General features: G+C 45.3%; 1 protein-coding gene across 1 annotated transcript in view; it reads right to left on the bottom strand.

The window, feature by feature from the left end:
* Positions 1–18,779, bottom strand: part of GCN1 (GCN1 activator of EIF2AK4) — a 1,783,851-nt gene extending 1,765,072 nt beyond the window's left edge. Inside the window, exon 1 of the mRNA XM_069619734.1 lies at positions 18,684–18,779. Coding sequence (XP_069475835.1) covers positions 18,684–18,701 — 18 coding nt within the window. The 5' untranslated portion in view covers positions 18,702–18,779. The remainder of the gene's footprint in view (positions 1–18,683) is intronic.
* Between the last annotated feature and the right edge of the window lie 4,881 nt (positions 18,780–23,660).

Raw genomic sequence — 23,660 nt, forward strand, 5'->3', positions numbered from 1 at the left:
CCCAGGGGACCAGACCTAAATCAGGGAAAAAGCACAAAGGCAGAAAAAACCCTGTTTCCAGATGGGTTCTAATAAGGAGTGGAGAATTCCGTTCACATGTAATTGAAGTCTGGCTGCTGCTGATAGCTGAAGTAGTTGACCTCCAACTCCGGAGGAGAGAGCCAGTTAAGCCCTGCGGTGACCGTAGGGCAAAGCACACAGAGGAAAGATACAGGAACTCAAATAAACCAATAATTAAATCTTAAAGGAAGACAGAACAGAGAGAAATGCCCGTAAATAACAGTGCTAAATAAGGAAATGTGTGCAGGTAACCATAAGCAGAAAGTAGAAATATGCCTGCAGAGTGCAGTAAGTCTGCAAATGAAAAATTAGAGTGTAGAGAAAACGAAAGGCAGAAAACGCCGAATCAAATAAACGGAAATGATACGGCGGAGGTGTAGGACAGAAGCACAAGCGAGGCGGAGCTATAGAACAGATGAGGAGAGAAACACTCGCAGAAGTAGCAAGAACCAAGAGATAGGTAACAAGGGAAGAAATTATGTAAAGCACAAAAGGTAGGCACAAGGAAGGCAAAGGTAGCTGCAAGGATGGTCGGCAAGGAGGAAATATCCAACAACGAAGTTCCACACGAACCGGAGCGATGTGTACAGATACAACGCATCGGTTTGGGGGAGGAGTCAGAATTTAAAGGTACGGCCACCATCTTGAATGAGGACTAGAGCGCTCGCAAGTCAATGTTTCCAGCGCTTCCAAACCTTCCATTCTCCGTTCCTGACAGTATACCCCCGTCTTCTCGGGGGACCCCCTGGTTTGCCCGGATGAAGGCGATGGAACCTCTGCACAAGGCTTTTGGCATGTATATGGCTCACAGGTTCCCATGTCCTCTCTTCCACTGGATAACCCTTCCAATGAACCAAATAGTGCAACCGTCCCTTGTGGTATCTGGAATCGACAAGACGAGACCTCATTCTTCTGGCGTAGAGCTCACCTGAGCACGCGTCTTGAACACAGGTCTCTTAAAAGGGTCATCCTTATGTTCCTTGAGAAGGGAGACATGGAAGATGGGATGTACCCTTCTGAGATATTCAGGTAGCTTGATCTTATATGCAACAGGGTTGATCTGTTGAAGAATGGGAAATGGCCCAAGGAAACGAGAGGAGAACTTCCCCTTATGAACCCATCTGGGTAGAAATCTGGTGGACAACCAGACAAGCTGCCCTATCTTCCAGCTCGGGTTGGCAGTACGACCCTTGTCTGCCCATTTCTTGTGTGTAAGTTGACTCGCTTGGTGTGCTTCCTTAGCGAGTCTGTGTACCTCCTGTAGGTCCTGTAGCACCCTATCCAACGCCGGAATCTTGGTAGAAGGAGGATTGAGCCAGGGTAAATGTTGAGGATGATATCCGTAGGTACAATAGAAAGGACTCATCTGGATCGAGGTATGGAGAGAGTTATTGTAGGCGAATTCTGCCTGTGGGAGGAAACGATACCACTCTTCTTGTTGCGGACTGCAAAAACACCTGAGGTACTGTTCTAGGCTGGCATTTAATCTTTCTGTTTGGCCATTGCTCTGTGGGTGGTATCCAGAAGAGAGTGCCTTGTGAATCCCTAGAACTTGGCAGAGAGAAGCCCAGAACTTGGAGGTGAATTGGGGTCCTCTGTCCGACACTATGGTCCTGGGCAAACCATGTAGACGGACTATATCCTGAAGGAAGGTTGCGGCCATTTCGGAGGCTGAAGGAACCTGTTTAAAGGCCGAAAAATGGGCGAGTTTGCTAAATGAGTCAACTGTCACCATAATCGTAGTCATGCCATATGACGGAGGGAGGTCTACAATAAAATCAGTAGAGATGTGTTCCCAAGGATTGTCCGGTAAGGGTTCTTGCTGAAGTAGCCCCAGAGGTCTTCCCGTTCGGTGTTTGTTAGATGCACAGACCGAACAAGTGGAAACGTACAGGCTTACGTCTCTTCTTCAGGTCGGCCACCAGAAACCCCTCCGTATCAGATCCAATGTCTTCCTGATTCCGGGATGTCCAGATAAAGGAGTGTCATGACACCAGGAAAGAATCTGATCTTGTAGCTTCTTAGTGGGAACATAGAGAGCTCCTTCATGATAATACAATCCGTCCTTATCTTGAATGACAGTTGACGGAAGCTCGGTACCCATCTGATACTGTGGAATGAGGTCTTGAAGAAATGAAACAGTTGAAGCCAGTACCTTGAGATTAGGGAAAACCAATTTGTGTCCCGTGTAGAAGCCAGAGGTATCCCCAAGGCTTCTTGACAAGGCATCAGCCTTCATGTTCTCGGTACGAGGTAAGTATGTAATTACAAAATCATATTGTAAAAAGAAATATGCCCATCTGGCATGCCTGGCGTTGGAACATTCCAACTGTTGTAAAACCTGAAGGTTACGATGGTCTGTTCTAATAGTAAACGGATGAGCAGCTCCCTGTAAAAGATGTCTCCACTCTTGACAGGCCAGTTTGATAGCCAATAGCTCCTTTTCAATCACAGAGTAGTTGCGTTCACTACAGGTAAGTGTCTTGGAGTAATAAGCCATCGGATGTTCATAGTCGTCATCTGACCTTTGAAGCAGAACTGCTCCCACCGCCCCTGTAGAAGTGTCTGTTTCCAGAATGTAAGGTCGATTCTGATCTGGTTGGACCAGAATGGGGGCTGTAGAAAAACATTCTTTTAGAAAACAGAAGGCTTTTTGGGGCCCTTCATTGAACACAAACTTGACTCCTTTCTTCAATAGAGAGGTCAGTGGAAGTACCTTGTTAGAAAAGTTGGGAATGAACCTTCGATAAAAATTGGCCAATCCTAGGAAGCTTTGGAGTTCTTTGATATTGCCAGGATTTCTCCATTCTCTGATAGCCTTTACCTTACTGGGGTCCATCTCGATACCTTCTTTGGATAAGATATATCCTAGATAGGACACGGACTTAGTTTCAAATGAGCATTTCTCCGGCTTTACCAGTAGTTGATGGAATTGCAGACGCTGTAAGACTAGTCTGACCAGTGACCTGTGCTCTGATAGTCTTTGAAAAAATGAGGATGTCGTCCAGGTACACTACCACAGATACAAACAGCATATCTGTGAATATCTTGTCCATATACCTTTGGAAAATAGCCGGTGCATTCACAAGACCAAATGGCATCACTCGGTATTCGAAGAGTCCAAAAGGGGTACGGAACGCTGTCTTCCACTCGTCCCCTTTCTTGATCCTCAAAAGGTGGTAAGCCCCTCTTAAGTCAAGCTTGGTAAAGAACACCGCCCCATGTACGGCCTCCAAGATGTCCCGGATCAAAGGCATAGGATACCTATCTCGAATGGTAACCTTGTTGAGCCCCCTGTAGTCTATACAAGGGCGTAGCTCTGCTGAGTCCTTTTTAGGAATGAAGAACAAGGAAGCCCCGCAGGAGGATCTGGACTCTTGGATGAGTCCGTTTTGAAGATTTGCGTCGAGGTATTCTCTCAGAGCCTTCCTCTCTGGTAGAGACAACGGGTACATCCTCCCAAAGGGCACCACCGCCTCAGGTATTAAGTCTATACCACAATCCTCTGTTCTATGAGGCGGAAGTTGATGGGGAACTGCATCCAGGAACACCTCTGAGAATTCTTGATAATGGATGGGCACTGATGCCACTGTGATTGGAACTGGAGTACTGTTTCGGTCATATGCTAAAGTGTTGGACTTTGAGGACAAGCTCATGCAGTGCGATTTACAAAATGTAGAATTGAAGACTACCTTGTTAGCCATCCAATCAATTAGAGGGTTGTGCCTCCTTAACCAAGGAATGCCAATGACCAACGGAAAATGAGCTGCCCTGATCTGATCGAATACCAGGAACTCCTCGTGATGGCCTAACCTCATTCTTAACGGAGTGGTCTCCTTGGTAATAGGTCCCGAAGATAAGGGTCTTCCGTCCACCCCTTCCACCGGAATGGGAGCGGCTTTAGATCTTGTTGGAACAAAATGTTCTGCTGCCCACTTGGAGTCGATAAAATTCCCTGCTGCTCCACAGTCAAGCATGGCGAGTACCTCTGTGGGACCTGCATCAGACAGCCATAAGTCAACTCGAAACACCATTAGACTGTTGTCATCCGGAGTGGTTACTGCTCTTGTGTAGTTGCAAGAGGGCTTGTTACTCCCCCCGAAACCTCCCTTGCTGTAGATCGGGGGTTGAAGTTTCCCTGTCGTCGAGGTGGCACCTCAGGACAGTCTCAAAAAGTGCTTCGAGGAGCCACAATACATACACAGTCCAGCCTCTCTTCTTCTTCTCTTTTCTTCTTGAGTTAGAGGTCCCCGGGCCGCCCCTATCTGCATAGGTTCTTCAGGAGGATGAGTAGCTCTGGTGGGAGGGACAGGAGAGGGGAGGCCAGTTGGGCTGCGGAACGCCTCGGGTTCGTCTTCTTTCTAGTCGTCTCTCTTGTAGACGAAACTCAATCTGAAGAGATAATGTAACCAGATCTTGAAAGGATGCAGGTCTCGCCACTCGGGCCAGCTCATCCTTGATTTCATCACGAAGGCCACGTCTGTAGATGGTTTGCTGAGCGGAATCAGGCCAATCTGCCTTGGCTGCCAAACTCTGGAAACGAGTCAGATAGGTTTGTACGTCAGTGTTTCCCTGGCTGACATCTAGGATAGCTTCTAGAGAGGAATAGAAGACTTCTGGTCGGTCGAAACGTTCTTTAAACACCTCTGTAAAACGATCATAGTCTCCCAAAATCGGGTAGTTTCCGGTGACAAACGGTGTAGCCCATGAAAGCGCATTACCCATTAGGTTTGCAATTATAAACCCGACCTTAGATCTAGCAGTCTCATAAGCATGAGGTCGAAAGGCAAAATACACCTTACATGTGTCAATAAAGTCCTTCAGCCCTCCCGGGTGACCATCATATTTTCCAAAGGAGAGTGGCATTGTAGGCAGGTCTCCCCTGTCATCACGATGCAACACAACCTGTTGTCGGAGGGCTATGTTCTCTGTTCTCAAAGCCTGGACCTCCATGGTGAGGTTCTGCATCGCTGCTACCAATTCTTGATATTGTTCTAACGATGCCATGGTAGATATTGGGCGTTGTATGCTGTCAAGATTGGAGGCCTTATCCCGTCCCTCCTCATCTGAATCTTCTGTGGCAGATTCCTTCGGATTCAACTCCGTCTTCTTACGGTCCTTCCTCCTTACCGGAGTCTCGTTCTTTGATGTCTTGGCTTTCTTTTCGTGCAAATAGGGTCTAGCCCCTCAGGAGGCCACCGCGGCAGAGATAGAACCCTGTCCGCAGGGAACCCCAGGGGACCAGACCTAAATCAGGGAAAAAGCACGAAGGCAGAAAAAACCCTGTTTCCAGATGGGTTCTAATAAGGAGTGGAGAATTCCGTTCACATGTAATTGAAGTCTGGCTGCTGCTGATAGCTGAAGTAGTTGACCTCCAACTCCGGAGGAGAGAGCCAGTTAAGCCCTGCGGTGACCGTAGGGCAAAGCACACAGAGGAAAGATACAGGAACTCAAATAAACCAATAATTAAATCTTAAAGGAAGACAGAACAGAGAGAAATGCCCGTAAATAACAGTGCTAAATAAGGAAATGTGTGCAGGTAACCATAAGCAAAAAGTAGAAATATGCCTGCAGAGTGCAGTAAGTCTGCAAATGAAAAATTAGAGTGTAGAGAAAACGAAAGGCAGAAAACGCCGAATCAAATAAACGGAAATGATACGGCGGAGGTGTAGTACAGAAGCACAAGCGAGGCGGAGCTATAGAACAGATGAGGAGAGAAACACTCGCAGAAGTAGCAAGAACCAAGAGACAGGTAACAAGGGAAGAAATTATGTAAAGCACAAAAGGTAGGCACAAGGAAGGCAAAGGTAGCTGCAAGGATGGTCGGCAAGGAGGAAATATCCAACAACGAAGTTCCACACGAACCGGAGCGATGTGTACAGATACAACGCATCGGTTTGGGGGAGGAGTCAGAATTTAAAGGTACGGCCACCATCTTGAATGAGGACTAGAGCGCTCGCAGGTCAATGTTTCCAGCGCTTCCAAACCTTCCATTCTCCGTTCCTGACAACCACCTCGGAGCTCTCACAAGCCACCTCAAACTGTGGTCTGCGCGAGTTCAGCTCAAAGTTGATTTTTTGAGACACAATCGCGCTAAGAGATACTGGGAGGTGGGAGTCTGGTAGTCTGGGTGACAGGGTAAATGGAGGTAACAGATTGAAAAATTGTTTGGGATCGTGCACGTTGCACTAAGTTTAGCAGAGTTATCAGGCATGTTCGTTTAAGGACTAGGGCACAATGACCATGAACAAAGTACCCGCCTCAGACACCGAAAAGTAACAATCACACAGATCTAAACAAACTTTTCTCTTAATTAAGGCGTCTAGAGATGGTTAGGGTGGCGGGTTGATTAAAACCAGTCACCTAACTATGAAGAGGATAAGCCACAGCCGCTGTGTCGCGGCAAAGCGGAACTGAATCATGAACTTCCTCGTGCATGCGCGCTGTGCGCATGCGTGCAGATTATATGCACGTCGGAGTTCGCCGGTTCCTGGACGGGACAAAAGTATCCGGTCACTCACAGGAGTTGTGGGAAAGCAGGAAAGCACTACAAACAAAATCAAACTATCAGGCAGGGACAATCAGGTAGCTGTGCCAGAGGGCAAAGTCAATCAGCTGCTGAATCGAGTCGGTTACCTGATTCAATCAGGAAAGTTCAGTCCGTAGTATCAGCTGGAAGCTGGAAACACACAAAGCTGGAAAAACAGCAGAGCAGCGTTCCCAAGCGGCAAAGCGGAACTTAATTGTGAACTTCCTTGTGCGCCGAAACATAAATGCTTTTGTAATATTTATTTTACACTAGCTAGTCATGGACATTAAAAGATACATTTTCCATCTTTGTGTCACGCAGTAATAATAGTTTCGTGCAGTGGCACTAAATGTACTACTGGTCCAACCATATCCATGGAGCTGTAGGGGTGAAAGCCGGAAGACAGCCTCCTAGGTGTCCTTTTCCTATTTTTGTTGGAAGTATTTTTACTCCCAATGTTTTCTTAGCCGATTAAACCTATTCCCCCCACCCCTATGTGTAGGGCTGGGTGCCCGTGTATAGGGGTCTCCACCCATTAGCATTAGAATGTGCTGCCTTTACCACCAAGTACAGGTCATACATTTAGTTGTAGGAGTGGCAAGGTGCGTATGTATGTGCGTGCGCACACAGTGCGAAACCTACAGTTGAAAACTACCAGTCGCACCCAAGTCACTTCCCATTTGTGAATGAAGGCCAGTGCATCAAGCGACCGAACATTCACTACCCTGCAACAAAACATACAACTATAACAAGTACATAATTTAATTCACAATTCAGTAATAAAACTGAATTAAAGATTTTAACCTGTCTTAAGGGTGAACAAAGAAAATGTGGTCTATTTTTAATTAGCACAAGAAAAACATCTGGGTGGGAGTGCTGGTTTAAAGTTTGCTTGTACTGGCTGTAGAAACGTAGGTTTGTGTGAAACGGACATAGGAGGAAATTTACAATTTGAAAACCGGAGGCGACAGGAGATCCAATTCCAGCTTCTTCGCCTCACCAAAACCTTATCATGCCCAAGTCATCATCTCACCTTTTTTGCCCCCGTCTGCTGATGTGCGTAATATATATAACAACTGGGCCAGTGTGTTGTCCGCAATGTTAACTGCAAACAGGTGAACCAGAAAACCACGGCTCAAACCTCAGCTTTCCTATTTGACCAAAATGTACGATCCTGGGCACATCACACTCCCCCCTCTCGTGTCATTTCACTAGATGCTCACCTCCTACAAGCTTGCTATGTTCAAGTCCCCAGATTCATTTGAAAACCCCGTTACCCATCGCCCACCATCAGCGTTTTAATGACAAAGCACTGCACGGATCCTTGAAATCCACAACGGTGTTGTGCCATTGTGCATCATTAGAGGGAACTTACAAAGACACGAAAAAGTGAGACTGAAGTGTTGTGCTTTAATAAGGGTGTTGCACCCTTTCTTGATTGCACCTGCTGCAGATAAATACATCTGGACACTTTCAAGATGCCAACTTTGTGCACATTTATCATTTCATGAGGATTCTGTACACATGATCAGTTAGATATTCACGTGGCATTTTTATGCTGAAATTACACAATCCAGTACATTCTATAATGTATTGTCTTCCAGTGCTAGAGTAGGACAAGTATGGCAAGTGACTGGTAGATGCAAGGCTAAGTCAACAAAAAAAATGAAGCAGCGTGGAAGCACCGAGTTGTGACTGCTTTGCATTGTTTTAAAAAAATATAAGAAATATACTGTACTTTTTTTTAGAACGTTGTCAGTATATTCCTGATATTCAATTTATACCTAAATATATATTTACCAAACGGTTTTCCAATGTCTTTTCATGCCCGTCACAATCACATTAACAAAGATGTGCTGTTATTCACTTCCACTACCTCGTTACATTGTGGAGCAAACCAGTGTGCATGCATAATAGGTTTGTTAAGGTATACCGGTATGACAGTAGGTGGCGATCCTGTTATTCTAAAAATTGCCAACATTTACTTGCTATCGGTTTACCGCCTTACCCCTTGTTTTCTCCATCAAAGGACAGGGATTTGTTGCACAGCAACGAAAGATAGCAGTGTTCATGCACTGCTGGCACATTAAGAAAATATGCTCACTGGAAAAAACACTACTGGGCCATCTCAAAAATAGTGAGCTGGTAATAAATGTAGATTCAGTTATTGCTGTAATTAACATTTTTGAAAACCGTGGCAAGCACATGGTGACATTTTGAACTTGGATTCAAAGTGTGCTTGCTGGATTATCCAATTACAATTAATATTTTTAAAAGTGTTAGTAACCATCATTCTCCGACAGAAACCTTTAGAAAAACGTGGATCACTGGAATCCAAAGTCTAATATTGCACTCGCTCCAGTTTTTTTTTTTAAAAGAATCTACTGAAAAGATTGAATGCATCGTTTTCTTTTAGCCTTAATGTCATAGTATTGCTGGGTAACATTGGGAACCAGACATCCATTTTATGTTTTTTTTTCTATAGCACCAAATGTTATTTGGTCACCTCTCAGTTATAATACCTTTGTTTCAATATTGGGGTGAGAAGTATTTTGAAGGAGACCTCAAACTTGAGCAAAGACTTTGTGGCAAGTGACTGGGTGCTCGATAATAAACTAGCGACTTCTTATATAAAAAGTAGCAAAAACTATAGACATTTAGAAAATCTTAAAATGCAGGTCATTTTTCATTTTTTTATTCCGATACTGCTTGACAAGTTTGTGTGATGAATCCAACGGAGTCATCACCGATTCCACGGCAATGACTACCTCCCATGTGGCCAGAGGACGGCAGCTGCTGATCCTGACCATGGTGGTGGCTGTATGAGGGAGGATCACATGGAGGGGACTACCAGGGGGTTAGGGGGCAAGGCAGTGACTTCATCAGACGAGACAATTTGCCTTTTCTCCCAAGGAAGACCCTATAATACCCGAATCCCTGATGGCCTAGTCAGGCCCCCATCTATGACTCAAAACGCTCACAACCTACATATAACATCTCCTGCTTTTGATGCGCCTTTTTGTGAGCGTTTTGAACAACATCCAAGAAAACCAACATCTATGGACTTCCAACTTCCATAAACCCTCAGGTACTGAGACGAGAAAGAGGAGGAGGGAGTTTAACTGGCGTGGCGAGAAGGGAGGAGAGGCACAGCAGGTACACCCGAAAGACCATGGGAGCACTGGGAGAACCTCCTGGTGGTACGGTCATGCAGAGGCAGCGTTCTCCGGTCGAGGCCACAGAGGATTGCCGGCGGGTGATCACCGAGCTGCAGGAAACTCTGGGGAAATGTCTGCACAGTGTGAAAAGCCGAACCAGTGAGGAAGCTTCATTGCAGAGGCATGCCAAGAGTCAGACACTGGGACACCGGTGAGTCTGCCCAAAGCCATTGGGGACCACAGGGTGTACCAACACGCAAGCAACCGAGTGACAGTGGTTTGAGATTGCTAAAACGGACAATACTCAGAAGTGGTCTGAATGCAGACAAATCCCAATATCAATTCAAAACCCAATAAGAAGAATATTTGTATGCAGACAAAACAAAGTGCAGCAACAAGCCCTAAGCAAGTACAGACGCATGAGATGCCAGTGTGGGGGGGAATGTTGGGTAAGTGTTCCCATAAGCAAATATACCAAGCGCACCAGGGTGTATGCTACTGTGATACTGAAAAAAACAGTGAAATAAATTAGAAGATGTCCTAGCAAGCAAGCGTACCAGACAGCTGACCGTATACCAGGAAATCTGCAAAAGTTACAAGAGGAGCTAAAGAAAGACTTCTGGAATGTATCGTTTGAACAAGAACTTTGCAAGTCCAGTGACGACACAAAGGACCAGTTGGATAAAAAGACACTCTTGCCATCCTACCTAAAAATCCAGGGAAGGTAACCACCCTCTGGATCCAAGGTCTTTCCCATCCTTATATTTTTGGTTGTGAACACTTTTCTATAAAGTCAAAAGACATTTCCTTGCACGCTTTTTTGTTGGTTTCCTTCAGTTTAGGGCGTTTATTGACACAAGGATTTGTTTAAATTACTGACTACTTGACACAGACTGATCTTTAGTTTTCTAGGTAGGCAAGTTCCTCTTAAGAATAGAGCTAGAGTGGCATTTTCCCCAACCCATTTCTGTTTAATAAAATGTCTGACTTTGAGAACACAACTGTGTGTCCAGCTCTCATTTCTGACCCGTCGCATTTGGCATTAGAACATGGCAGCGGTTAAGGAAACATGCAATGGAAAGTAGACCCTTAGTTGAAGAAACCGCCAAAACCATGAATACTCATTTAATTGGTGATCTATGCAGGAGTAAAATACCCCACAAGCCTCACTGTTTTTACTACATGGGATAAAAAAATACCCCCAACTGCACCGTATAAGGATATGGCAAGTCAATGAGGAGTCCGTGACCAAACAGAGGAATGAGGCTGAAGGTCCATTTCCTTTTAAAAGGACAGAAACTGCAATATCCTTTTTGCATATGGTTGGGGGTATTTTATTACTTATATGGCCACACACTGTCATCCCCTTTAATACCTGCCCCACTTGCTTAATCGAAGAGATCTTCCATTTACTGTTCCATATAATCAAATCTGTTTGGATTCAAAAAAGCTTATATGCAGTTTTGAATGTGGTGCAGAAAAACACATTAAACATTTTAATAAAATACATTGAAAAAAGATATGCATGCAGCTTCTAGCTCACGTGTTTAACATCAGCAGTGCACACATTAAACATTTTACCATAAACATTTCCTTGGCAATTAAATCGCTGTAAAGTGTCAGAGAAAAGTATTTAACAAGAAAGGTACTTTAAAAGCCGGCTTCAATTAACTGCTGCAGTGACAGCTGGAATCCTGACCGCTGAGGTCTAAAGTAGCAGGCATTGTGACATCGTAATCGCTTATTACGCTTTATTTGTGGAGTAGTTGTGACGTCATGTTTTAAAAAGCTAGTTGTGCTGTCACAACTAATCTATAATAAGAACATTATTTACAGGCTTTTATACGGCTATCGCATGCTGCCATGTACTAGAACAAAATTACAACAAAAAGGTGTTATCTGGAGATACATTTTACAAAACAAGTGATGTGACGGAATGGGTGGTGCAAGAGGAAGGCAATCAACACAGGTAGGTTAAAGAAGTCACTGTAGTGCAGCCTTGTGACACTTTCCTTCAGAAAGAAGCCACCCGATATCTCTAGGCATGTATCTATACGCCTTCCTGAGATTATACCAAAGAAGAAAACCTTGTTTAAGGAAAGCTGGTGGTCTGTGCCCCTACATTGCTAGACTGTGCCTCGCAGAAAGGTATTATTGAGTTGGTTAAAAGGAAAATCTGAAATGTATAGAAATACAAAGCTGTATTACAAGGCCTGAGAAAAGAAGCTACACTAATGTTTCATCAGTGTGACAGGCCAACAGGGCTGGTAAAAAGGCATTCTGGTTGTCAGTGGTTAATCCATTGTAATGGCTAAACACTTGGTAAGGTTAACATTGATGTATTTGTATTTATTGCCAACACGCTGAACAAGAAAACCAACAGTACAATAAATGGTAACTGGTACGAATCAGACACATTAAGAGGCAAGTGGCTGATCGTTAGTAGAAGAGCAAAATAAGGATACCGAAGGAGGAACGAACAACTTGAGGTAAAGAACTCCAGATCTAAGGAGACGCAAAAGGTGTAACCCTAAAAATGAACTGGTCCAAGAGAAGGAATCGAATGCAACATAACATCATTTACCAAATACTCTATTTATAATTAGGACCCCAAAATAAACGTGTCCACCAAGCATTCTCCAATATCGTCTAAGAAAAATATAGTAAATGTACAGTGAATAAACCTAATTTTTACAGAGATGGGGCGTCTGTTTCTTTAATAAACTATTGCTGCATTAAAAGGACATTTTTAAATACTTGCTAAATACAGTGAGCAGCAGTATCACATCCCTCTGCCATCCGGTTCATACCACTGAAAAATCACTACAGCAACATCCCTAATGCAGTACATATTTCAGGTGATCCTTGTTAGTTTCATAAAACAACTCGAACTATAGGATATATAGACAGCACTGAGCAGGGACTAGGCCCTTCTCTACTGCACAATACTGCAGCACCAGATCTAGTGTTTCTGTGCATTATATCCATGGCGACAACTTCCTAATTTTACAAGTGGTCATTGCTTAATGTATTTCTAAGTGGAAAAATCGCTCAAAAATATAAAGAGAAGAAAACACATGGGGCGATTGAAGCCAGAAGTCACAGGATGGATGGAGGCAGGGCTGCAGCACATGGTAGTTTTTATCTTCACTAGAGTTCTTTTCACTTTAACTGTAAGGTTGCATGTAAAGATAAACACAAGTGCAGATGATTGCAAGGGTGCATTTTGAAGACAGCTCTTCATGTGCACATCATTAACGACTGTGCCAATTAAATGCTTCCATGTCGATTGAGAGTGCACATTTTCAAAGATACACACACTGATCAAGTGTATTACTACAACTCAAATAACTGTCATGGAGTAACGATACAAGGCCTCCTCAGGCACCAGCTGGAATAGCTTGGAGGCCCTGGCGATAATGGAGTGGAAAGAACCCACCTCATCCGGTGGGGAAACCCTATTCAGAGCATCCAAATGTGGCGACTCGCCGTCCTCTGTGACGATGTCATCGTCAGTCATCGTATCCGTGTCTGGGTCTGCTGGGCCCCGACGTGGTGGAGGAGGTGGACATGGAGGCGCCGGATGACAGACAGAGGCTGATGGGGAGAACAGGTACCGGAGTCACAGGCATTGTCACCTGAAACTCTGAAAACCAAGGTGTTGAGAGTCGATAGAATATCCAAGGAAATGTCCCTCGGCTGAAAGGGCAGAACAGGAAATCTAGGCCCTGCCCAGTCATCGTCCTTGTGGACCGTATGCATGGACTCCTGATAGTCGTACATGGGCGAGACCTCCATAGCTTGGGCAATGACTTGCGAGGGCTGTTCGGGGCCTCCTCACCCCACCCCACCTTTATTTCCTCCCAGAGGGTCATGAACCGCCTGGGCTAGTATCTTCCCTCACTTCTGACGTGCCAGCAGACTTTGCCAAGGTCTCTGCAGCAGTGTTGCGCCATGGGTTCAAGAACACTTTCTGCACTGTGGGAGCCACCCTCGTAGGATCAGCACCTGTAACTGCTGTGGTAGCGATCGACGGTGTCGCAGACAAGGTCTTCGTCTGTGCCCGTTGAGCCTGCTTGTGCTTCACGGCCACCTTCTCCTCTGTCCTCAGCTTCTTGGATTTCTCCCGTAGTTTAGCTGGGTTAGAGGACTTCCTCTTTGAAGAGGAGCTTGATGGTAGGCTGGCAACGGAGGCGGAAGGTGATGCCGATTGTGTCCTATCCACTTTGGGGCCCGCTTCTGCTGCATCTTGGGTCCCCACGCATGAGGTGCCCTCAAAAGGACTTCGAAAACCTGCTCTGACATGACGGTACTGGACGAGGCATGACTCTGCTCGGAGCACAGGTCAGAGGCCGTGTTTGTGTTACGCCATGCCGCCAGCCTACTGTGCCCGTCTTTTGTTGTCTTCTTAGAAAAACCTAGGCATATATCTCACTCTACCTCCTTATGGTCCGGTTGTAAGCAGTAGAGGCATTGTAAGTGCTTGCCCTCCATAAACACATTCCGTAGCCCATATTTGGTGCAGGGCCTGAAGAGGGACCTTCCCTCCTTCTCTGTCATGGCTGGAGGGCGTAAAGTAGGCCTAAAAGGGCCTTCTAGAATCTTCGCCCTTGAGGGGCAGAGTTACACCAACAAATCCATGCTGTCGGCAGATGAAGAAAAGAGCACACAATTGAAACTAACAATTTGACTTTTTCTGTTGAAAAAAAACACGAAAAAACGTACAAATAGCTTGAAGAGCAACTTGAGGACTCCCAACACTGAGGTGTGCTGTAAAAATCTGAAGACGGCTGCCATAGGAGGGGCTTATGTCATTGGATGGGGAAGTATGACACAGAGGAGAGCGATTGATTTAGAGGAGGCGAAATACAGTTTTAAAGTGAAAGTGTCTTTTCTTTTACTGAGGATTCCCAGCCTGACAACTGGGAATATTCCAAAGCATGTGAATCCATGCCAGACCCCAGGCTGGAGAATTGGGATAATACTCTTAAGATAATTATATCCGGTCTGGCAGAGACCAGTATGTGGCAACTTATTTTTATTATTATTTTATTTTATTTATTTTAAAGACAGACCAGCAAGTCCATCCCTAAAAATGTAAGCTGTTGCATCACGCATAATTGCAATATTGCTACTGTAAAACAATACATTGTGTAGATGCTTTATAGTAGTTTAGTGTATTTAAATCTCAGTGTCAATTATATTTTTACATTTTGTTTGTGAAGATGCATCATATTGACGAGTGAACATGTTTGAAAATGTACATGATCACACAGCCAAATACTTTTGATGGTAAGCCTAGTTCTGTGACACGCTGGTTGAATACACCTGTGCAACTGGCGCTCAACCCATCAATTAATCCCATACACCTTGACATTCTATTTTATCACCCTGTTGCTTTATACCAACTACCCAGAAAGTGAGATGGCAGCAAACTACACTATTCTACTGAGTTTGCCCAGTTCTCTGCCTGCTACACCATCCACTGCGCTTAGTCTTACTTTCGTTCCCCTTACAGAATGAATACACAAAGCTTAACTAGACGTTTACGCAAAGTAGTGATTAATAGCTCCATTCAGTCTATACATCTACTGCAATACCACACACCGTAGGTAGCCTCCAGAGCACCCTTTACTCTATGATCGCTTAATATCCTTTTTATCATATCAATTATTTTGTCCATTCATGCAACTAACATTTCACAAACACTCCTCTAGGGGTGACAAAGTCTTTTCACCCACTCACATAGTCTAGTAGATTTTAAGAAGGGCGAGTAACATTGCAGGGGATGTTTGACGTTTTCTTTTCTGTAAATGTCAAATTAAATTTTCACTGTGTATGGCTGGCCCCTGGGTAGCAGCAGTTCGCCAAACAGTAGGTATGTTGTGACATGCACCATTTTACAGAAAGCACATTTACTTTAGTTTTAATCCGTTGCCCTGGGTTGAGTGCATTTCTTAGGTAGAGTGGATAAACTAAGTTACTCGACTTGCAGGTTAGTTTTTTTTATTGTAAGCAGTCACTAATACCTTTATTAAGAGCATTGTCCCCCCCCCCACCCCACTCACTGGTCTAGATTGTTTCTTAGGGTGCTTCCCATTGGCTACAATTAATCCATAATCCTTAACCTTCCAGCCATCAACCTTCACATTTGCACCAGAACTGGAGATAAGGTTACAGGACAATTTCCACTATCATTGTTCAAAAATGTATTGCAATGCCAAGGGTTCTAATAACGGCTGACAAGGCAAATGAATCTACTATATTCTGGAAGAAATTAAGAACATTTCAAAGTGTAAGATGCCAAACGGGATATTCGCATAAATGTTTCAACACTCAATCGAATGTTAGACCCTATCGCTGAGCCGTTTCACCCAGCTCTCACAGATGGTGCCTGTAGCTGAAATTCAGGGTCCAGATGAACGAATGACATCTGCATATGTCCCATGAGACTGTAGAAGGGCATACGGTGCAACTGGCAGTGAGCAGTCTTGAGGAGACCCAATGGCCTGCTGGCAAAAAAGAGGGAAGAATCAATCTGCGGTAGCCAAACTCAGCCTGGAGACCAGACCTCCCATGACCACTGTGTGATTGAAAAGACTGTTGCTTAGTACTACTGTACAGATGTGTTTTGCCTTCTTAAACAAGGCAAGAACAAAAAAAACACCCTTCCACTTAAAATAAGGTACACTGTTCACCAGTAAAATATATACTATAAAGATACTGCCACCGGCCTCACTAACTTAACAGTGAAAACCCTTAGAGAACGAAATTGGGGATTGAGACCCTGCACAAATGCCATTAAGGGAATTAGTGCTATACAAAAAGGTTAAGTGGAAGGTAGAGTTTCCACTGTACTGTAACCTTAAGCGCCGACCAAAACTTACAAGTGAGTTGCAGTGGCAAATAGAAAGTCAGGGGGTAAAAAAAGAGGAATCAATAGATATGCTGGGAGAGGGATGGTCCCAAAGTATGACATTAAAAAGCAGCAAAGGGGAAAAGCTCTTAACAGTAGCAATAACGCTGCAATTCAACAGGCTTAATTAGGAATTGTGGGGCCTTCATAAAAACGCAGAAGTCAGAATAATTTTCTAGAGAAGAAAAATAAATTGTTGTTACTTAACAAAAACCTTTACAAACAGTGCACTAGCTGAAGCCATCAGTTCTTCCCCCAACTTTAATTTTCTAATATTGTATGTGGTTTTAGTTTTGCACCAACACCTTTGTTATTTATTTTTTTTATACCTGCACTATGCCATTTTATCTTCTATGCCAACAAAACCTAGTCTCATGGAGCCAGCTACACGTGGAATAAAATTCACAGGACAAGGAGCAACAGAAATCGTGCCGGAGCGCTTTCAAGGGATGTTTTGTGCAGAACAATGTAAGCCAACTAGAATCCCTCCCGCCATAAGGATTTGTCTTCAATACACCTTCTAGCTTGAAGTTTACCGAAAAAATAACGGGTCAATCAAGAAATAGCAGCCGTATGCATTTCCACATACTCTTCGGTTCTTGACACATAGCGAACATCCATCGGTCACCCTCACCCTCTCCCAGCTAAGGCCCAAATTAAACTCCCATAACACTTACTCAAGCCACACAGCAGTCTCCTGAGCAGTCATTCACTTGCCATTTGATTTTACCAACACACATAAATGGCCATCATTACCAGATGCACCTCCCTTTCTTAAGAGTGCCACTGAGTTAAGTCGATTTTGAGTGACCAAGATTAACGTGAGGAGGGATGAGATGTGGATGGACGCATGCAGCTATAGGTTAAGGGGAGCGTGGAGTACAGATCGCTGGAGGGGCTTCTGTGGGGAGGGCTACACTTAAGAGGGACTCGCACATGGCCGAACAGCTGCATTAGCTAGGCAACCCGTGTATTGGAAGACAGCGCACGAACTTCACATAGAAAAGGTGTTTTAGGGCTGTCTGTTAATGGTCGAGGCGTACTCTGCATTTTATCGTATTGGATGATGGTGTGTGTGTGGGAAGAAAATCTGATTTATTGGGGAATTTACAATAAACAAAACCTGTTCCAGCAAACCTCTGAAAATTGGTTGTGTGCTTTCCCTACAGATTAGATTTTGTGCGTGGGAAAGATGCGTAGTGATGGGAGGGTGCGATGGGGAATTTTGCTATCCGATTACACGTACATGATTTGTCAATCTAGGTCAGAAAGCACACAAAGTAGTGGATTGTCATATGTTAACATAATAAAGACAGATATGCTGGACGGGGGAGTGGGTGTTTTTTATTGGTGATTGCACATACGATGAATGCAGTGGCGGGCACACACCACGGGCTGAGAGGCATACACGTGCAGATGCCGTAAATACGAGTCCCCTAGCCTACTGACAGGCCGAGGACCCACTTTAACACTCTTGATGGAGGAATCCTTCTTTTAAAAAAGGTAGAGGAAACTTGGAGCAGAGGCGAGGAAAAGAACCACATCCGGCGACTTCTGTCAACTAGGGTTTATACCGCACCAACAGGCAGACCCCGATCTGTCCAGTGTCCACTGGTGCAAACAACTCTCCCGCCTCTCCTTCTCGGTTTCATTTACCTTGTAGAGCCAGGTTTATTCATTGGCTCCCCCAAAGACCCCATCTATTGACGGAGTATTAGTACATAGGACTCCTGCCCCCTGCCCTATCTCACCCATTCGGTGAGTATTTCATGTCTATTTACTTTAGAGCTACTGATGACCAGTCCCCCCCCATCTTGCACAGGGGGCACGTTGCGTATATCCAGAAACTACCCTAAACTCTTCTGCCATTTCTACCCTTTCTGTCTCTGCGGCGTGACATTTGCGACTACGCACACGCTGCCTGCCGGCCCCTGCTACTGCTCCCGCGCTTTTCTTGCCCTCTGGTGGCTGGCCGCAGCCCCCATGTCTACTCCACCATATGAAATTTGGCCACACTCACTTGCGTGTCCGCTGCCATCTTGCCGGCTGTAACCCAGGAAGAACTTATGACGTCCTTCCGACGTGTTCCAGGATTTCCACAGTGGGCGGCACTGTGTCAACTGAGAGCTGTGAAAAACAGCCTGCCCAATCCCGCGCGCTGCTCAAATATACACCCAAATCACAGAGGTCTACAACAACAAAAAAACACTAGAGCGCTAATATTTCACTAGAAACTGAGTCAGCCCTGGACGCCATGTTGGTAGTTAAAGCAGTCATGAATTGAAACCTGTCGTTTTCCAAAGATGTCCCTCTTCTGTGCTGTCATACATTTTAAGTATCGCCTGATCTGTATGTGTTTTTTCCTGCTAAAAATCCTTCAGAGATTACTGTTTTCCGTAACTGTCAGTGGTATTATTAGTGTTCGTTTTGCAAATACCATATTATATAGTTAGCGGTGAAGCCTGTGTATATTGACATTTCCCCGAATTCTATTGCTAATTAACTTTTGACTAGCTGGATGGATTTGGATGACAATTTCACCATAAAAAAGTTTGTCACGATTCTCCCCTGAAACCCCCCACTCCCAAATGAACATTTTAGGAAACATTTATTAAAAGATGAAAAAATGATTACGAAAACATACGCTGTTCCCGACCTAGTCCCATTAATTGTCCCATACAGAAAAAGTGAATTGATTGAAAACCTGTAGTGCAAATCCACTGGACAGATTTGTACCAAGTAAGAAACAACACTGGGAACAAAGCACCAAAGATATTTCTTTCACTGGTTTGGGATAAATCTGTCCAATAGTTTTTAAAATATTTAACGGAGAAGTGGTGGAAGGCCCTTATCCAAAAAAAGTGTAAAAATATCTCCCATGGTGCTTTGCAGCAGAATGGCTGAGAGGCTTTTCAGAAATTAAAAGGCACAATTTTTTCTGTACGCTTCCCATGATACAAGTATGGGCATGTCTAAAGTTAAGAGAGGGGTGTATTAAAATTACGACCTCTCAGGCATGCGTTGAGGAAGAGAAAAAATATCTATGGCAGACCCATTGCTTTGCCAATCCGGATTCACTTTAGGGGGTCAAATGGGTTTCCTATAAGAATGCCACATTCACTGCATGCCTTGACAAGCAGAGCAGGGCTTTCCTGGCTTTGATCAGGTGATTTAGGCCTCTAAATCCATGTCAGATAATCAATATCAATGTCACACTGGTTGTGCATAGCTCAAATAATAAAATCTCTGACATAGAGTCTCCCACATCTCCGTGTCACAATCCCAGTGGGCCACTGCCCCGCATTAGCACAACCAGAAGATTTTCCCTATCTTCATTGCCCTGTTCTCCCTTTCCCCGAGTGTGTCTTTTAGAGCCAATGTACTCTAATGCATTCCAAACATGGTGAACAAAACCCTCCCTCTTAACCACCCCCTCCATCATCAACAAATACAACTGGTCAGTGCACATCCCACCCTAAAACGTTTATTCTCCAACAGGTGTGGTGCACACATGAGAAGCCACCCTGGCATGTTCTTGCCCACTGCATAGGATTGGAAAAGCCTCTTCCATGCAGGATATGTCACCCCATAGCATGTGTTAATTAACCCTCACATTGTGGAGCTAGCCCACACCACACTCTGACTCTCATACGGTGCATAAAGCACAGGGGTCGCAAAAACCCGCAATTCTGAAAGTTCAGGTGTCTCCGCTGGGTGATGCAGGCTGCAAGAAAATGAAGGCAACAGACTGTATATCACCATGACACCTCCCCCTTTCTTAAATGCCAAAAAAGGTGGATCAGTCCATTTCTTCGGTCAGTCTGACAGGTTTCATCTTTACTCTCACAGGCCGTTCTGTCGGCTGATTTGCAGAATCCTTCTCGGGTGTGGGCTGTCGGGAGTCCTCCATTGTGGCCCACCCTTCCTCTGGCGCCTATCTGTCCCCCAGATAGAACTCATTGGATTCTCCTGTAGTATCTTCATCTGTGACACTCTCCCGTACAGATTCATTCCTCACCCTCTTGAAGTGAGAGACATTGCGTGGGATGGACCAGCCTTCACCATCGCTCACCGTTACCATAGTTCCTTTCCGGTTGGACACAGTGAGGGTTTGCGGAATGAATGTGGGGTCTTCCTTCCGTAATTTCACCTGTTTCACTAGAACGCAATCTCCTATGTCCATTGTGGACGCTTTGGCCCCTCTCCTGGCATCTGCCACTTCTTTCATCATTGTCTGTTTCGCAGTTTCATCTCTTGCTCTCATTTCCCAGTCGTCATGGCCCTCCCGATCCCCGTCTGGGTTGTGCGGAAGGCGTGTTCGGATCCGTCGTCCAAACATGAGGTCAGCTGGACACTCACCCTTGATGCAATGAGGGGGGGTGTCTGTATTCTCGTAGGAACTGGTATAGTACTTGTTCAAATGGCTTGCTGGTGACTTGGGCGATCTGTAGACTCCTCTTAATGCTTGACAAGAGCCGTTTCACCATGCCGCAAAGTGTGCAAAGTCATGGTTCGTGAATGGTGGTCCGTTGTCCAACCTGATGACCTTTGGGATGCCGTGAGCTCTAAGTATTCGGTCCAGTGCTGGCATGACAACTGTGGCTGCAGTGGAGGGTATAATCTGGACTTCTGGGAATCGTGACTATTCATCGATCAAGACAAGTACATAGGAGCCGTCTCTCATAGGTCCAAAGAAGTCGATTGCCAGCTCCTTCCAGACACCTTCCGGTAGGTTGGACACTTGCAGCGTATGAGGTATTGGTGGAGGGGCGACTACCCTGTTCTGTAGCATGGTTTCCACTCTGTTGTCAAGTTGGGGAAACCATGCCTTCTGGCGGAGCAATTACTTGGTCGACGCTGTGCCCCTATTGCCCTCATGAGCGAGGTCAATGACCCTTTGACAGAGTGTTCTGGGCAACACAATCTTGCATCCTTTTAGGATTATGTTGTCTTCCGTGACCGTGAGTTCGTCCTGGATGTGGCATAGGCTGTGTGCATCTTCCTGGATGGATCTACTTGTTTTGCCATGTCTTTGGCCCAGCTCATCCTCCCCTTTGCCCCTCCCCCCTGATGTATTGAGCTACAATGCCCAGGACCTGGTTTGACTCAGAGTCTCCCTGGAGCGTTGCCCACAGGATTGGGAAAGGCTTCATTTGGTGAATGGCATAGCTCAGGCACTCTTCGCGATGGAGAGTTCAGGTTGTGTTGTCGGGTACGTGACAGATAGTCAGCCGCGTTTTTGTCTTTCCCAGGTCTGTGTTGAATTGTACATTTGTAGTCCTGGAGCCGGAGGCCCGATCTGGAAACGCGTGGGGGCATCCTGGACTTCGGGCTGCCATAGATTGGTATCAGGTAATAATGTCCCCATATATAAGGAGAACCTGATGGTCTATGATGATAGTGAAGGCCTTGCCATATAGAAAAAAGTGGAAGTGTTCACATGCCCAGACCACCGCAAGGCTCTCTTTCTCTGCTTGAGAGTATTGCTGTTCTGTGTCTGTGTCTGTGAGGCTGCAGCTGGCATAAGCAACAATTTGCTTGACATGAGGTTTCCACTGGACTGGCATCGACCGTCACTTTGGTGTCCTTTGCGGAACTGAAGTATGCCATGTCGGCTGCTGCTGCAATTTACGAGCGGATGGCCTCAAAACTGGCCTGACACTCTGGTGACCAGATGAATGCATGCCCATCTTTGCTCAGTTCACACAGGGGTACACTGATGGTGGCATAGTTTTCTAGGTATCTGGTGCAATAGCTGGCCAGCCTGTGGAATGATCGGAGACAGTGATGGGACTGGGTGCTTCAGTCAGTGCCGCCACTTTTTCAAATCTCATTGCTTGTTACAAAAAGTTATGTCCAAAGAATTTTAGTCTGTGCTTCCGGAATTCACATTTGTCTTTGTTTAATGTCAATCTGGCGGCATCCAGTGCCATACCTACATGGTGTAGGGTGTCATCATGCTTGCTCAGATTTCTGCCGGAGACGAGGATATCATTGCTGTAATTTAGGCAATTGGGTATATGTTATATGACTGTAATGCTCACCTAGTATCCACGGGGACGTCACTCAGCCTGTTCCGACCTCTTACGACCTCAAACCGTTCCCTGGAGGCTATTCGACTGGAGACTGGGCCTGAAACACAGGATTGGTAGAGTTTAACTCCCTATTGTCTCTGTGTGCTTGAACCCCTTCTTCCCCGGGGTCCAACCCTTCCCTTTGATCCACAGCTCACCTTGTTTTCTTGGATAGTGTGCTCTCCGTCCTGCTTTCAGCGCAAGGGTGCGTTGATTGATGCAGTCTTGTTGCTGCCTAGATACTTCACTGGCAAGAGTCCGACAGGTAAGTATAATGAGTCTTTTGAACAGTTCTCTAACTCTGTTCCTTTCCTTCCTTAGATGATGGCCGGCATGCTGCTGAGATGAGTAGCGCTGAAGGTGAGTGAGAGCGCAATGCACCCCTTTTGTAATTGTATTGAACTGAGTTCTTTTTCTGTGTCTTTTAGGTGCGCAACGTTTTCAGCGTGGATGCCGGTTATGAAGAACAAATGCGGTGAGTAAGCGCGGTATGCAGCGCCTCTAGATGTTTCCACGCTAACCCGGAGTGTCTTTTCCCTCTTGCAGTTGAATGAGAAGTTCCGGAGACAGAGTTCCCCCAGAGCGGCTGGGATTCAGGTAAGCATTTGAAGCTCGTACAGTATTTAAAAATAAGTGAAGATTTGCAGAATGCTTACTAATGCCTTTTTTCTGTTCTTTTCCCTTTTCCTTAGGAAGCGGCGTGCCAGGATGGGAATGACACCGCCGAAGATGCCCGCAGAACAGAAGGAGCGATGAATGATGGGCAGAAGCGCCACAAGGTAAGGCTGTTCCTAACTGTGTTCTTGTTCTTGCAGGAGCTGAGCGCAGAAGAAAGGTGCAGGCCTACTGGAGACCGATCCGAACACTGTGAGTGTCACGCTGCAGGTGCAGAAAACGCAAAGCATGTTTCTCAGCCTGGGCAG

Source organism: Ambystoma mexicanum, chromosome 10 (assembly GCF_040938575.1).
Source record: "Ambystoma mexicanum isolate Mex_15411 chromosome 10, UKY_AmexF1_1, whole genome shotgun sequence".
Lineage (NCBI taxonomy): Eukaryota > Metazoa > Chordata > Amphibia > Caudata > Ambystomatidae > Ambystoma > Ambystoma mexicanum.